The following is a 14135-nucleotide window of genomic DNA, read 5'->3' as shown; positions in this document are numbered from 1 at the left end:
ACTCTTCATAGACTTCATGAAGGGAAGAGCATGGGGTGGCAGGTAGCCTAGAGGTTAGAGAGGCTGGCCAGCAATCACTAGGTCGCTGGTTCCATCCCTGCCTCAGGAGGGAGCTGCATGTGAGCTGGTGACTGGAGGGTTGCTGGCATCATACCTAAAGTGCCTACCACTGCCGTCATGCCTTTGAGCAAGGCACTTAACCCCTAACTGCTGCAGGGGTGCTGAAGATGGCTGACCCTGTGCCCAGAGTCCTGTTCTCCTTGGGGGGGAGACGTGTGCATGAACTACATTTCGTTGTCTCAGTACTTGTGTGTGTGCTCTGTTCAACGACAATAAAGTTGAATCTTATCTTAGTACAGAAAAGCACAGGGTGCCCAGTGGTAGACATGCTAGCCCAGGTAGGTGGGTTTGACCATGCTAGATTTCCAAATTAACCCTTTAAATCAGAGGTGATCCCATTGATGTGTCTTTTAGCAGAGAGATCTGGTCCATCAATAAGGGTGACAATACCCATCACAGAAGGCCTTTGTTCCTGGCTGAGTATGGCTACCACTACACCACAGTGAGCTGGAAGACTGGGGGTTAACAAGGGGTGGGGAGGACAGAACAGGAATAATGGGAGGTGTGTGTGTGTATATGTGACACAGTCTGATCATTTGGTCCGCATGTCGGCAACCAGTCAACATGTTCAGACTTTTCTTTTGAAACACGGAACTCCGTTTCTCACAACGCAAACTCGCTAAAATACTGCAACGCAATGGATTGGGTGAGTAATCCCCCACTGCTACCTAGTTAACTATAACACTACTTTACCTTGTTAGCAGGTTCACAAAACAAGCTGTGTGTAGTTGACTAGCGATGTGTCGTAGATTTTCAACAACAACGTGGAAAATGTATTCACATTTTTCGAAAGAAAAGTCAGATCATTACATCAGATCCCGACATGAGGACCTAAGCATTAGAATGTGTCACATATGTGTGTGTGTAGGGGGGAAGACAGAAAGATAGAAAGCAGAGATACTGTACCAGGGGGCAGGGGGGCCCAGAGGGTTGCCCCGCCTCCCCAGGGTCCACGTTACCCCCACCAGGGGGCAGGGGGGCCCAGAGGGTTGCCCCGCCTCCCCAGGGTCCACGTTACCCCCATTGGCTCCCTGTCAGTGAGAACCGTTCCAAGTGATGTCACTCCTCTATCGAATCGACTGTAACTCTAAAGTGACTGCGTATCTGCAGCACACACGCTTAAACAAGTGGTGTAAACATTACTGTGTAAAACACTCATTCAGTCACACACATGCTGTGAGTGAACGCATGTATATACCTCTTCATATATGCATCTTTTGCATCCATCACATAGTAGATTTTACCAATAAATGACCCAGTCCTCGTGTATTAGAGAACGTAAGGTCCCTCTGAAGACCACTTTGAGATAGAGAGTGACGTAGGAGTGGTAAACTTAGAAAGAGTGTGGTGTGTGAGGTGAAGGAGACAGGAAGTGAGGTCACGCACCACAGGGCAGGGCTGGTCCAATCCTGGAGGTCCCTGCTCACCCTTCTGTCCCTTCAGTCCCTTCTTCCCCACCGGGCCCCGCTCACCCTGACAGAGAAGAGACGTTCACAACAACAACATGGCATCAACGTCCTCTCTACAACATGTCCTTATGACTTCTGCTACACGCGGGGCAGCAGGTGGCCTAGAGGTTAGAGAGGCCAGCTAGCAATCAGAAGGTCGCGGTTTCGATCCCTGCCTCTGGAGGGAACTACATGTGCAGCTGATGACTGGGAGGTTGCTGGCGTCATATCTAAGGTGCCTACCACTGCCGTTGTGCCCTTGAGCAAGCCACTTAACCCCTAGATGTTCCAGTGGCTTATTTTGATAAATCCCACAAGATTTATCAAAGAAATCCATCCAAATCTCGCGAGACTTATCATAAGCCTGGATTTTCCTTTAGTGATGTTGATGGAATACCCCCCAGGACTAGGCTTAAGATTTGTTCAGGAAACAGGCCTTTATAGTTTGGACTAATACAGATGGGTACAGTGTCTGTTGTTGTGTCTGACGCTCACCCTGTCTCCTTTGGTTCCTCTGTCCCCCCTCTCTCCTACCAGCCCTGGGAAACCCTGTCAGGGAGAGAAAGACTTGTTACTGAGGTCTTCATACCGTTACTCAGTTTCCTAAAAGCTTCATATTAGATTAGATTCAACTTTCTCTCTGTCATTGTAGAGTACAAGTACTAGACAATGAAATGCAGTTTAGCATCTAACCAGAAGTGCAAATAGTGATATAAGAACATGATATCAACAACAACAAAACTGATATAAAAACATGACAATGATAGTGATAGGTACAGTAATGCATGTAGTGGTAGTTTAGAGGTATATACAGTTATGAGCTATGTGTAGTTAAGGTAGCTTGTGTACAGTATGTAATGTACAGATGTATAGAAGAGGCTATATCAAAGAGGTATGTGCAATGTGCAATATACAGTATGTGCAAAGGTAGTATTGTAAACATCAGTAGTGCAAAGGTGATCACATTGACCAGGGATCATCTTAAAGATCATATCTTCATATCATCTTAAATCTATAGCCTGTTCATCAGGTGAGGCAGGTGGAGGTAGAATTCAGAGGACGTGTGCATTGTACGTGTAATGGATTAAGGAATAGTTTAAAATCTTTGTTTGACACCACAATTCCCTATTCCATTCCATGCATTACAAAGAACCTGTTCTCCTATTTCTACCTCCACCAGTCCCCCCGATAGACAAAGATAATGTCAGTGCTATGAAGCTCGTGGGAAAGTGCCCAGAACAGGGGAAATGTGACAGAAGTTTTTTAGATACTCACATCTAACCCAGGCAATCCTAGCTCTCCCTGGTAAAATAAATGACATAATATAATTCAAGCACATTATTATGAATAGCTACTGCTGACACACCAATATTTCAACACTTTTCATGCAATAACTGAATTATTAAAAAGGCCCATTAGAGAAGTGTTTTCCTTAACAAATCGGCACAATACAAAGTCATGCTAACCTTTCCCCCTTTGGTGCCAGGGAGACCGACCAATCCCGTTGAACCAGGAAGTCCCTGAACGCCCTGTGTGTGGGAGTGGTGTAACTCATAAAGGCACTTGAGATATGTGACAGTAGACCGAGGCAGTATGAGGTATGTGACAGTAGACAGAGGCAGTATGAGGTATGTGACAGTAGACATAGGCAGTATGAGGGAATAGAGGTCAGAGGTCAGACTTACCCTCAACCCAGGAGGTCCTGTGACTCCTACGTCCCCCTTCTCTCCTTTCGCCTCCACCCCTGGTTCTCCCTATGACACATTATAACACTACTCAGGTCACCTCCACCCCTGGTTCTCCCTATGACACATTATAACACTACTCAGGTCACCTCCACCCTTGGTTCTCCCTATGACACATTATAACAGCCTACTCAGGTCACCTCCACCCCTGGTTCTCCCTATGACACATTATAACAGCCTACTCAGGTCACCTCCACCCCTGGTTCTCCATATGACACATTATAACACTACTCAGGTAGCCCGGCACTATGGGATAAAAGTAAAAAATTAAATAAAATAAAAAATCTGAAAATTAAAAATTCTGAATAAAAGTCAGAAAAATAATATTTCTGAATAAAAGTCGGAAAAATAGAATTTCAGAATAAAAGTCCTAAAAAATATATTTCAGAATAAAAGTCCTAAAAAATATATTTCAGAATAAAAGTCAGAAAAAGAAATTTCAGAATAAAAGTCAGAAAAGAAAAAAAATCAGAATAAAAGTCAGAAAAATGTAATTTCAGAATAAAAGTCAGAAAAATGTAATTTCAGAATAAAAGTCAGAAAAATGTAATTTCAGAATAAAAGTCCAGTATGTGCTGGATGGTGGAGTATTGGTTCAGCGCATTCCATGGACACGTGGATCCACATACAAGGACATCTGCAAGCTGTACAGCGAGTATGTCACAAGGAAGTATGGAGAGGCAGTTGTTGTGTTCGACAGTTATCAGGGCACATCCACAAAAGACATGACACACCGCAGGTGATTCGATTAAAGTTTCAACATTTGAAAGCTTTATAATGTCATTTCTGGAAGCAAAAACGTGTTACCAGGTTATGGTAAAAAAATATATACTTTCCACCACTTCTTAAGACTTTTTATATGTCATATATGAGCAATAAACAGTTGACAGATTTTCTGTTGCAATTTGTCTGAGGTTCCCCCCTCTTTTCTCACAAAATGCCTGTACTATTAACTCTGCGCAGGCTGAGTCACTGGTACCTCTTCATTTACAAGCCCATACTGAGACAGCTCCCCTCATTAGTGCTCACTCATCACCCTGCAGGACAATTACGTTTATCAGCTGCGTTCTCAAAGCAGTGTCCTCCTGACCGTATCTATGTCTCTGACCGAGTTCGGCAAAAAAGCCTTTCAGCTGTCTGACCCTTTGTCCTGGAACGAGCCTCAAACAACTATGAAACTGCAGCAGCTCATCTCACTAAATGGTTTTAAAGCTAGAATAAGAGCTATGGAGGAAAAAGAAATCCAGGTCTGTACATGTGTTTGACTGGTAATTGCTGGTATTGTTGAAATAATCTTGCCTGCCTTCAATGTGAAACTTGAACTGCCTTTTCTTTTTTAATCTTTAATTGTAATGTATTATGTTGTAATGTGTGTCTGTAAAAAATGTTTACCTGGCTAAATACATAATATTCTTTTTTTTACTTTTATGCTGTATAATCCAATAGACACAGATCACACTTACCTTGGGTCCTGGCATCCCATGATGTCCCTGAAAAACAACAACAATGACAGGAGTTATTTGATGTTATTAATGGTCAGGGGGGTATTCCATCAATGTCGCTAATGGAACATTTAAAAATATTTTTTTAAATAAGTCTCAACATTTCAAAATAGATTTTTAAAATAAGTCTCACAAGACAAATAAGCCTAGATTTTCCTTTCACGTTGATGGAATACCTCCCTGGTTAATATGACAACAGGTTGAGTGTAGAGACTGGCAGACAGCTGAAGCTTTGACCCCCCCCCCCCTACCCCCACAACCCTCTCCTCCCACGCCCTCTCTACCAGTCACAGGAGTGAGAGATCTGCCACCCACTATGAATCCCCGTGGTCCAGGAGGTCCGGAGGGTCCTGGGGGGCCGGGTATAGAGATGATCTGGGCCTGGGGGAGAGCAGAGGACAGTGGTACTGTATGATCACCAGGGGTCACAATCACATAACAATAACAGACCACTAAATGTGATCACACTTCATAGACTGATTAAGAGATGGAAGACATCACTGTATACTGACCAGATTATCCTCGAACCGCGAATCTCCTCTCTCGCCCTTTAGTCCGTCAGCGCCCTGATTTCACAACAGGACAAACAACTGTTACCTCCTTTGACGTACAAACGAACATCATAGATCATAACTACAGTACCACCATCTTGTTGATAGAGATTCATGTTTCACTGTCCAGACTTTCCCAGTGGCCCGTTAGGACTAAGCCCATCCCCCACGTACGTACCTGAGACCCAGACGGGCCGGTCTCCCCCCTCTCCCCCGCCGCTCCAGGCCTCCCGTCATCCCCCCTCTCCCCCGTAGAGCCCTAAAGACCCAGGGCAGATCATATGGAACGTGTCATTTTTATATCATAAAGACAGTATGGTGACGGTAGATCAGTGGAGGCAGAAATCGGACAACGGGCTCATTGTAAATGCATGGAATGGACACAGGTTTGATACCACGATTACAATGAGCCTGTCCTCCGATTTCTACCTCCACCAGCCTCCCCTGGAGTAGTTTGTAGTCATCAACACACAATAGTCACACAGAAAAGTCCTGAATTACAACAACACATACTGTACCTTTTCCCCATTGGCTCCTGGTGAACCTGCGTCTCCCTGTTGGCACAAATAAATACAATATAAGACCAACCTGACCTCTGACCCCTGCTTAGATCTCTGGTAACAAACATGATGTCCTCACTGATAGATAGATATACACACACACACACACACACACACACACAGTTTGGTACATCTTTAGACCAATGCAGTTAACAACACCTTATTATGTGAGAGAGAGAGCTGACCTTTGACCCTTGTTCCCCTGGGGGTCCCGGGGGTCCCTGAGGAAATAGAAATGGATCATGGGATTTATTTATTAATATGTTTTTTAGGGCATTTCTGCTTTATCGGGAGAGACACAGTAGAGATTTAACAGGAAGGATGGTCGATAGCGAGGCCTGATGACATGCAGGATATGTCGACGGCCAGGAATCGAACTGGGGACCCTGCGATGACATGGCATGCGTCTACGTGTGCTACGCCACCCGAGTGCTGAGGATCATGGGATGACATAAACACTCTAGAATGAAAGTAGGGTGTGGCTACATCACAGTCCAACCCCCACGTCGCTGAAAGAATGAGGTATGTTTGGTTGTCCCTGGTGAACTGATGACCAGACCCATAGCTCACCTGGACAGCCTGGCCAAGGAGAGTGGAGGAGGAGGAACCAGGTGCACCGCTCTCACCAGGTGATCCCTGCAGGGGGGGGGGGGGGGGGGAGAGGGAGTTAGGGGGAGAGGGAGTTAGAGGGAGAGGGAGTTAGAGGGAGAGGGAGTTAGAGGGAGAGGGAGTTAGAGGGAGAGGGAGTTAGGGGGAGAGGGAGTTAGGGGGAGAGGGTGTTAGAAGGAGAGGGAGTTAGAGGGAGAGGGAGTTAGGGGGAGAGGGAGTTTTTTTGGAAGGGAAGTAGTATTTACATTAAGCAGGTACAGAACCATGGCATCAACAAAATAAACATCTCCTTTATCCATACATGCATTATGCTTCATGAATCACACAGTTTAACCGACCTTGAGAAACCCTATCACCGACCTACAGTAGAGGACTGTTGGAGTCTATGAATGAATGAAACAGGTTCCACTGACCTGGGGTCCGGTGTCTCCCAACATCCCCTTCTCCCCCTGAGCGTGGACAGAAGAGAGAGTGAACAAAGGGCAGATGGTAAGGAACATTCTGGAATAGAACCTGGTCATCTCTGTCCAACATTAGAGTCTTATCTTACCTTCACCCCTGGGAGGCCCTCACGGCCCTGGTCACCAGCTGGCCCCGTCTCACCCTGTCACATGACACACCATAGAGGACTCAGTAAGGCTGTAGAGGGAGGAAGAGGAGGAGAAAGCGGAAAAAGGAGGAGGAGGAAAAAGGGAGGAGGAGGAAGAAGGAGAGAAGGATGAAGAGGCGGCGAAAGAGGGTGATGAAGATGAAGATGAGTGAAGATGAAGATTAAAATAAGGAAGAGGAAGAAGAACAAGAGGAGGAGGAAGAAGAAATAAGAACGTTTCTGACCTTCAACCCTGGAGGTCCTTGTGGTCCAGGGATGCCAGGTTGACCATCTCCACCCTACAGAACACAGGGAGACAGTCAGCAGATGTTTGTGTGTGTGTGTGTGTGTGTGTGTGTGTGTGTGTGTGTGTGTGTGTGTGTGTGTGTGTGTGTGTGTGTGTGTGTGTGTGGGAGTGACCCCCTAGTCCCTATGCAGAGTTGGAGCAGGAACACTCTGAATCAATCAGCACAACACAAATGTGTGCTATCATAATAGTAGCACTAACCACGGTTCTAACAGAAATACAGAATGACATTTACCCGTGATCCCTCAACTCCATGTAGACCAGGTGAACCCTGTGAAGGAAGCATAATATTGTGACGTTAGAATTATAAGGTTCTATCTCCATTTTTGTCAAAATTGAGTTTTTTACACAATCTGATCCATTAGGTGTTTATTAATGCCTGTGTGGTGTTATTTTTTAAATGTTGACATTTTTGAGTTAGTAATTAATAAAATACAAAGGTTCCATCTCACAAAACATATTGGAATGTAAAAACCTTGACGCTCAATATCTCTGAACTACCCTAAACGGAGATAGAACCTTATAATTCTAAGCTCACGACATGCAGTCATGTGAAAAATTAAGACACCCCATTAAATATTTTGTTATTTTTTAAGAAATATGGACATGTCAACATTTGATCTTCTTTCAAACAATCTATGGATAAATAATATAATCAAAAACAGTGAAAATGTAACTTTGTTATCATGTATTTAAAAGAAATTAAATAAGCAAATTCCTACAGAGGAAAAAGTTAGGACACCCTATGCTCTAATAGCTGATATTGCCCCCATTGGCTGAAAACCTCAATTAGACGTTTCCTATAACTGTCTACCAGGCTCTGACATCGACTAGGAAAACGTTTTTCCCACTCCTCCATGCAGAATTCTGTCAGCTGTGTGATGTTTGAGGGGTGTCTTTCACAGCCCATTTCAAACCACTCCACAGCATCCAAATAGGATTAAGATCCAGGCTTTGACTTGGCCATTCCAGAACTCTCCATTTCTTTCTTTTGAGCCATTCCTTGGTGGATTTACTGGAATGTTTTGGGTCATTGTCATGTTGCACGGTCCACATCTGCTTCAGCTTACATCTCTGGACAGATGGTCTCACATTTCTCTCAAGGACCATCTTGACAGAATAAAGAATTCATAGTGGATTCTATGATGGTGAGCTGGCCAGGTCCTGCTGCAGCAAAGCAGCCCCAAAACATGACATTTCCACCCCCATGCTTCACAGTTGGTATGATGTTCTTGTGCTCAAATGCCTGTCTTTGGTTTGCCACAAACATGTCTTTGACTTTCACATGTCGCTACTGCGTCCAAATAATTAAACTGTGGATTCATCTGTCCAAAGCACATTGTTCCAGACATCCTGGTGCTTGTCAAAGTGTTCTCTGGTAAACTTTAGTCTTGCCCTGGTGGGTATTTTGGCAGCAAGGGTTTCCTCCTTGCACACCTCTCATGAAAATCAAACTTGTGCAGTCTCTGTCTGATGGTAGATGCATCATGTACTTTGACATCAACTGTCGCAAGAGCTACCTGTAGGTCCCGGTGGACATTTTAGGATTGTTGGAGACTTCTTTAAGCATCTTGCGGTCTGGTCTTGGCCTGAAGTTGCTGGGATGGCCTGACTCGGCCATGTTGGCAGTTGTTTTAAAATGTTCCCTAGATTTTAATTATTTTTCCTGACAGTAGAATGTCTGATTTCTAATTGTTTGGAGATCTTTTCAAATCCCTTCCCAGACTCATATGCATCTACAATCTTCTTTCTGAAGGCCTCAGAAAGCTCTTTTGATCTCACCATGGTGATACCACTCACTTCAACAATCAAGAGCAAACCAAACTAAATGTCTGTTTAATAATGTTTACTAAAAGTTTAATAATAAATCACTAACAATCTTCTAATAATTTGCACCTGATTTGCACTTGATTCTAAATGTAGGCCTATGTGGGGGTGTCCTAACTTTTTCCTCACAAGAAAATTGCATTTCTATTAATTACATTTTATAAATAATTCAACAAAAAAATCAGTCTTATTTGTTTAGATATATTACCTATATTTCTCAGAATTGTTCAAATTAAGATCAAATGTCCATATGTTTAAATATGGTAAAAAAATACTTTCACCATAAGGTTTTCATGGGGTGTTCTGTCTGTATACTGTATAATACTCAATAGGTGAGGAGAGACAACCATACTGATTTCCACTAGATGGCAGTCTTTCATTACCATCAAGCGTGCATTAGACTTGTTCACATTTACTGGGCACATTTTACTGCCAATAAGCAAGAAAGCAAAAACAAGTTACAAGTTCAAGTTACATTTAATTTATTATCCTAACAGAGGGAAATGGCCAAATAAATATAGCATAATAGTCTTCCAGCTCTCTCCTCCCCTCCCTGCCCCTTCCCCTTCCCCTTTCCTCTCCTCTCCTCTCCTCTCCTCTCCTCTCCTCTCCTCTCCTCTCCTCTCCTCTCCTCTCCTCCCCTTCCCTCCCCTCCCCTCCCCTCTCCTCTCCTCTCCCCTCTCTTTCCCTGCCCCCTCTTCTCCCCTCTCCTCTCCTCTCCTCTCCTCTCCCCTCCTCTCCTCTCCTCTCCTCCCTTCTTCTCTCATCTCTCCTCCCCTCTCCTCTTCTCTCCTCTCCTCTTCTCTCCTCTCCTATCCTCTCCTCCCCTCTCCTCTTCTCTCCTCTTCTCTCCTCTCCTATCCTCTCCTGCCCTCTCTCCTCTCCTCTCTCTCCTTCCCCCTCCTCTCCTCTCCTCTCCTCCCCTCCGCCCCTCCTTTCCTCTCTTCATCTACGCTCGTCCCCACAACAGGTAGTTCTAAAGCTAAAACATCTGCAGCGTGGATTTTCACGGCAGAATTTTACTTTTCATCTCCACTCTGGCGTCAATGTGACATTAGTTACAGTGACGACTGAGTGTCTTCCCCTCCTCACCGCAAAGGAAGACGTAAATTTACTGACGGTCTTGTTTAGTCTCTCTTAAAGACGAGGTTTCAGGAAGCTAAGATAAACAACCACGACCGCAGCAGGGAGTCTCGGGAACATCTGCTGTCAATATGGAGCCTGGGTGTGTGATGATCTACCTCATATCACAACTGTCTCGGCGGCTCGGAATGTCTCATTCAGATTCGAGAGAGTTGGAGCAGATGATGAACATGGAACGACTTTACGTTGAGTTCTAAAGGAAGATGACTTAGCGTGCCCTTGGGATGACACCACTTCCCCCCCTTAAGATCTCTTCTCTTCTCAGCAGTGATCTAGTGACTGGTGTGTACTGATATAGCCACAGGGATCAGAGAGGTGGAGACAGGATGAAAGAAGGAGCGAGAGAGAGAGGGGGAGTGTCCTACCGTCTCCCCCGGGGAACCCCGGGGTCCGTCCTTCCCTGTGTTCCCTGGCGGTCCTCTGGGACCCGGAGAACCAGAAGGTCCTGGCGGGCCAGGGGCGCCAGCCTGACCCTGATCACCCTGGAGACAGACACATAACAGGGAGAGAGTTGACAACAGAAGAATGGGCAGAAGAATAGAATGTACAGTACATTCAACATCAAAATTATTATCCACTACAGTTACTAACAATTACTGGCCGACTGGCTGACTGAGGTGGCAGTGTGTAAATTTAAACCATATTCTGAATAGACAGAATGATAATATCAGCCAAGTTCTTGTTCTCTAATTAGTGTCGTTCTAATGACGGGCATGGTTTCCATTAATCCCACACAATGCGGTTGTTTCAGACTCACTTTCCAAAGAGTAATTTTCGGTCTAACTCAAAGCAGGCATACCATGAGAAGTGACAGGGGCAGACAACAGAGAAAGGCTTGAAGCAAATAACAGATGTGTATGATATATACGTATAAGAGAGAGGAGAGAAGACGAGGATGAGGGGATGAGAGGAGAGGTGACAGAAGAGAAGACGATGATGAGTAGCCCAAGGTCTGAGAAAGGGGGGGGGGGAAGGGGAGGTGAGAGGAGGGAGAAGGGTAGGATGTGTCGGAGGATGTGAGGCGATACGCTCCTGTGACTTAAGATCTACCTTGAGAATGCGTTTGTGAAAGATGCTGTGATCGCTGGACAGACACTGACACTCGAAAACGAGCCATAGGGGTAGAAAAGGGAATCGGGATTCGGCCTTAAGAGTGTAAGAGAAAGAGTGTAAGAGTGAGCTTCAACTGAGAATGAAACTTAGGGAGGTCAAGGTGTCAGTAACAGTAACTGTGGTTTCCTTTCTTCCCCGCAGAATGAAACAGACTGAAGAAGAGAGCCAGATGGAGCATGGAGAGGCTGGAGGAGACACAGAGAAGAGAGATGGAGGAAGGGTGAGGGAGGGGGGGGGGGGGGGGGGGGGAGACCAACCTTGACAGTGAGAATCTGATTACTGAGGAGACCTGCTGAACCCACTGGTAATCCCTGGAGGGGGGAGGGGGGTACATAGAGGATTAAACAGGGTAGGTAGGATAGAGAAGACATGGGATGGGTAGGGAGTGTGTGTGCGTGTGTGTGTGTGTGTGTGTGTGTGTGGAGGGGGGGGGGGTTGATGGATAATTAAACGAGTATACACAACATTCTTATATTGTCCTGGTTCAGTTTAGTTAGACAACTCCTATGATCATTTTTGGAATACAATACATAAAATACCATTAAAAAAAAAAAGCACATAAAGATCCCAAGCCAGATAACTGGTCCTTAGCCATAACTACAGCACACAAGAGACAATATCCACTTTGTCTGGTTTCAATCCTCAAACAATGGGGGGCTTGGCAGTCTTGTCTGACCCAACATTTTCGGGTTGACTTCTCATGAAGATCAGCTCCCCGTAGAGACAGGCCATGATGTTTCTGTTACAGCTGTGGTTCACTCATGGCTGTGGGTTCTGTGGCTGAGACCAAAATTCTCTCCCTGGTGACATTTCTCTCTTCTCTTCTCTGTCTCCGCCACTCACAGTTCTCTAAAGTCTTGTTGTCTACACCAGGGGGAGGCTTGTGGAGGTAGAAATGGGAGGACGGGGCTCATTGTAATGCATGGAATGGAATACGGAATGGTATTAAAACACCACTCCTCAATGACGGTGCTCCTTCCATTCTCTGTATTACAACGAGCCTGTCCTCTGATTTCTACCTCCGCCAGCCTCGCCTGGTCTACACAGATACAGCTGTGAGCATAGCGAGATAGCAGTGGTTGCCGCGGGCCGGTGTAGGCAGTGTGCTAAGCGTGCTAACACCGATTGTAGAAATACTGGCTCTAAAATACGGTAACCTTTCAAGCACTGCTATAGACACCCTCCTGCCCTTTCACATACTGTACAGTGCACCCTGTACAGTGTTAAAGTGGTTACAACTGGCGAAAAAGTGTCTTCATATGGTTTCCAACTACAACGTACTCATTCTCATGACCTGGCCCTGTAAAGTGGATACAGTACTAGGAAAAACCATGGAGCTCAAATGGAAACCAGGCCAGAGGAAAGAAAAAAACGGAGAGTTCTAAATGGTTCAGAATTACAGAAAAGCATCTGCTCCACAAGGACAGAGTGTAGAACGAGTTCATGTTAGTGTAACGGTCACAGAGACTGATGGTGATGGTGCAGTAAGGCATGTTGATAGAGACGCGTGTTGATGGATATGACACAGGGCTACGCCCCGTGACCTCGTCTACAAGGACTGGCGGGTCTGGGGGCAGAGGGTCATGGACAAGCCCTCCTGGGGAGTCCAGTAGTCCACATGGGCTCAGGGCTTTCACACCGCCACCACGGCTCTGTGCCGGTTCCGGTTCCCGTTCTGGAGCCTCAGAACCTTGGTGCTTTATGGCGACACCAGCCCACGTTCATACCAGTTTTTAGTAGAACTATCAACGTCATCAACGTTGGGTGACGAAGGGGGGGGGGGGGGTAAGACAGAAATGTCACAACAAGATGGCGGCTACTTCACTGGAAATGACAGTACAGTACCACTACAGTATCTGAAATACAGTATCTGAAATTAACTATTATTACTACTATTTTGTGTGAAAAAAAACTAAAGACACTTTCTAACCATGTTCTCTTACTAGCCAGCTACTCTGATACCAGAATAGACAGTTTGCGTGTATGTGTGTGTGTTTGCTGAGCATGTGAGGAAGATAGAGAGAATGACGAAACTTTTTTTTACATTTTTTTATCACTAATGATTCGATTTAGATTACATTACATTTTGTCTCCTTCATTCTTGCTCTCTTGCACGTCTTCACAGCCTAGAACATGACACACCCACTGACGACGTCATGGTTTTAGTTTTTTGGTTTGTGCTGAGAACCACGATTTTTTTGGTCCCAGCTGAGAAACGACTTTTCCGGTTCTGAAACTATTTATTTTCGGTCTGAATGCGCCGGCCGGTTCAAAAGTAGGTTTGGGAACCACAACCAGCACGGAACCACAACCAGCACGGAACCACAACCAGCACGGAACCACAACCAGCACGGAACCACAACCAGCACGGAACCGTGGCGGTGTGAAGCCCTAGGCAGGGACAGCCCTGCTGGGAGCCCAGTAGTCCACCTGGGCCCAGAGCTAGGCTCTGCCAGATAACAGCTCTCATTCACTTCAGGGGTGGATGGTGATGGTCAGGGGTCGAGAAAGTGTGTGTGCGTGTGTGTGTGTGTGTGTGTGTGTACTTGTGTACTTTAGTCTCCTGCCAAGCTTCTGGGAGAAAAAAAAACTATATAAAACACTACTTTGTCAAATGTTGG

The 14135-nt window shown here is 45.4% G+C and overlaps 1 protein-coding gene across 1 annotated transcript in view; it reads right to left on the bottom strand.

Annotated features, from left to right (window-relative positions):
• The window catches only part of col23a1b (collagen type XXIII alpha 1 chain b), a gene marked incomplete at its 5' end in the record, with an annotated part of 78676 nt that overhangs the window by 1301 nt on the left and 63240 nt on the right, over window positions 1-14135 (bottom strand). Inside the window, 16 exons of the mRNA XM_080549401.1 lie at window positions 1507-1593; window positions 2064-2117; window positions 2844-2870; window positions 3035-3097; window positions 3254-3322; window positions 4777-4803; window positions 5131-5196; window positions 5328-5381; window positions 5545-5625; window positions 6497-6562; window positions 6949-6984; window positions 7086-7139; window positions 7370-7423; window positions 7667-7702; window positions 10767-10883; window positions 11772-11825. Coding sequence (XP_080405527.1) covers window positions 1507-1593; window positions 2064-2117; window positions 2844-2870; window positions 3035-3097; window positions 3254-3322; window positions 4777-4803; window positions 5131-5196; window positions 5328-5381; window positions 5545-5625; window positions 6497-6562; window positions 6949-6984; window positions 7086-7139; window positions 7370-7423; window positions 7667-7702; window positions 10767-10883; window positions 11772-11825 — 945 coding nt within the window. The remainder of the gene's footprint in view (window positions 1-1506; window positions 1594-2063; window positions 2118-2843; window positions 2871-3034; window positions 3098-3253; window positions 3323-4776; window positions 4804-5130; window positions 5197-5327; window positions 5382-5544; window positions 5626-6496; window positions 6563-6948; window positions 6985-7085; window positions 7140-7369; window positions 7424-7666; window positions 7703-10766; window positions 10884-11771; window positions 11826-14135) is intronic.

Source organism: Nansenia antarctica, assembly GCF_963989245.1.
Source record: "Nansenia antarctica genome assembly, chromosome: 20".
Classification (NCBI taxonomy): domain Eukaryota; kingdom Metazoa; phylum Chordata; class Actinopteri; order Argentiniformes; family Microstomatidae; genus Nansenia; species Nansenia antarctica.
Note: the sequence above shows the minus strand (reverse complement) of the source record. Positions and strands in the feature narration are given on the sequence as shown.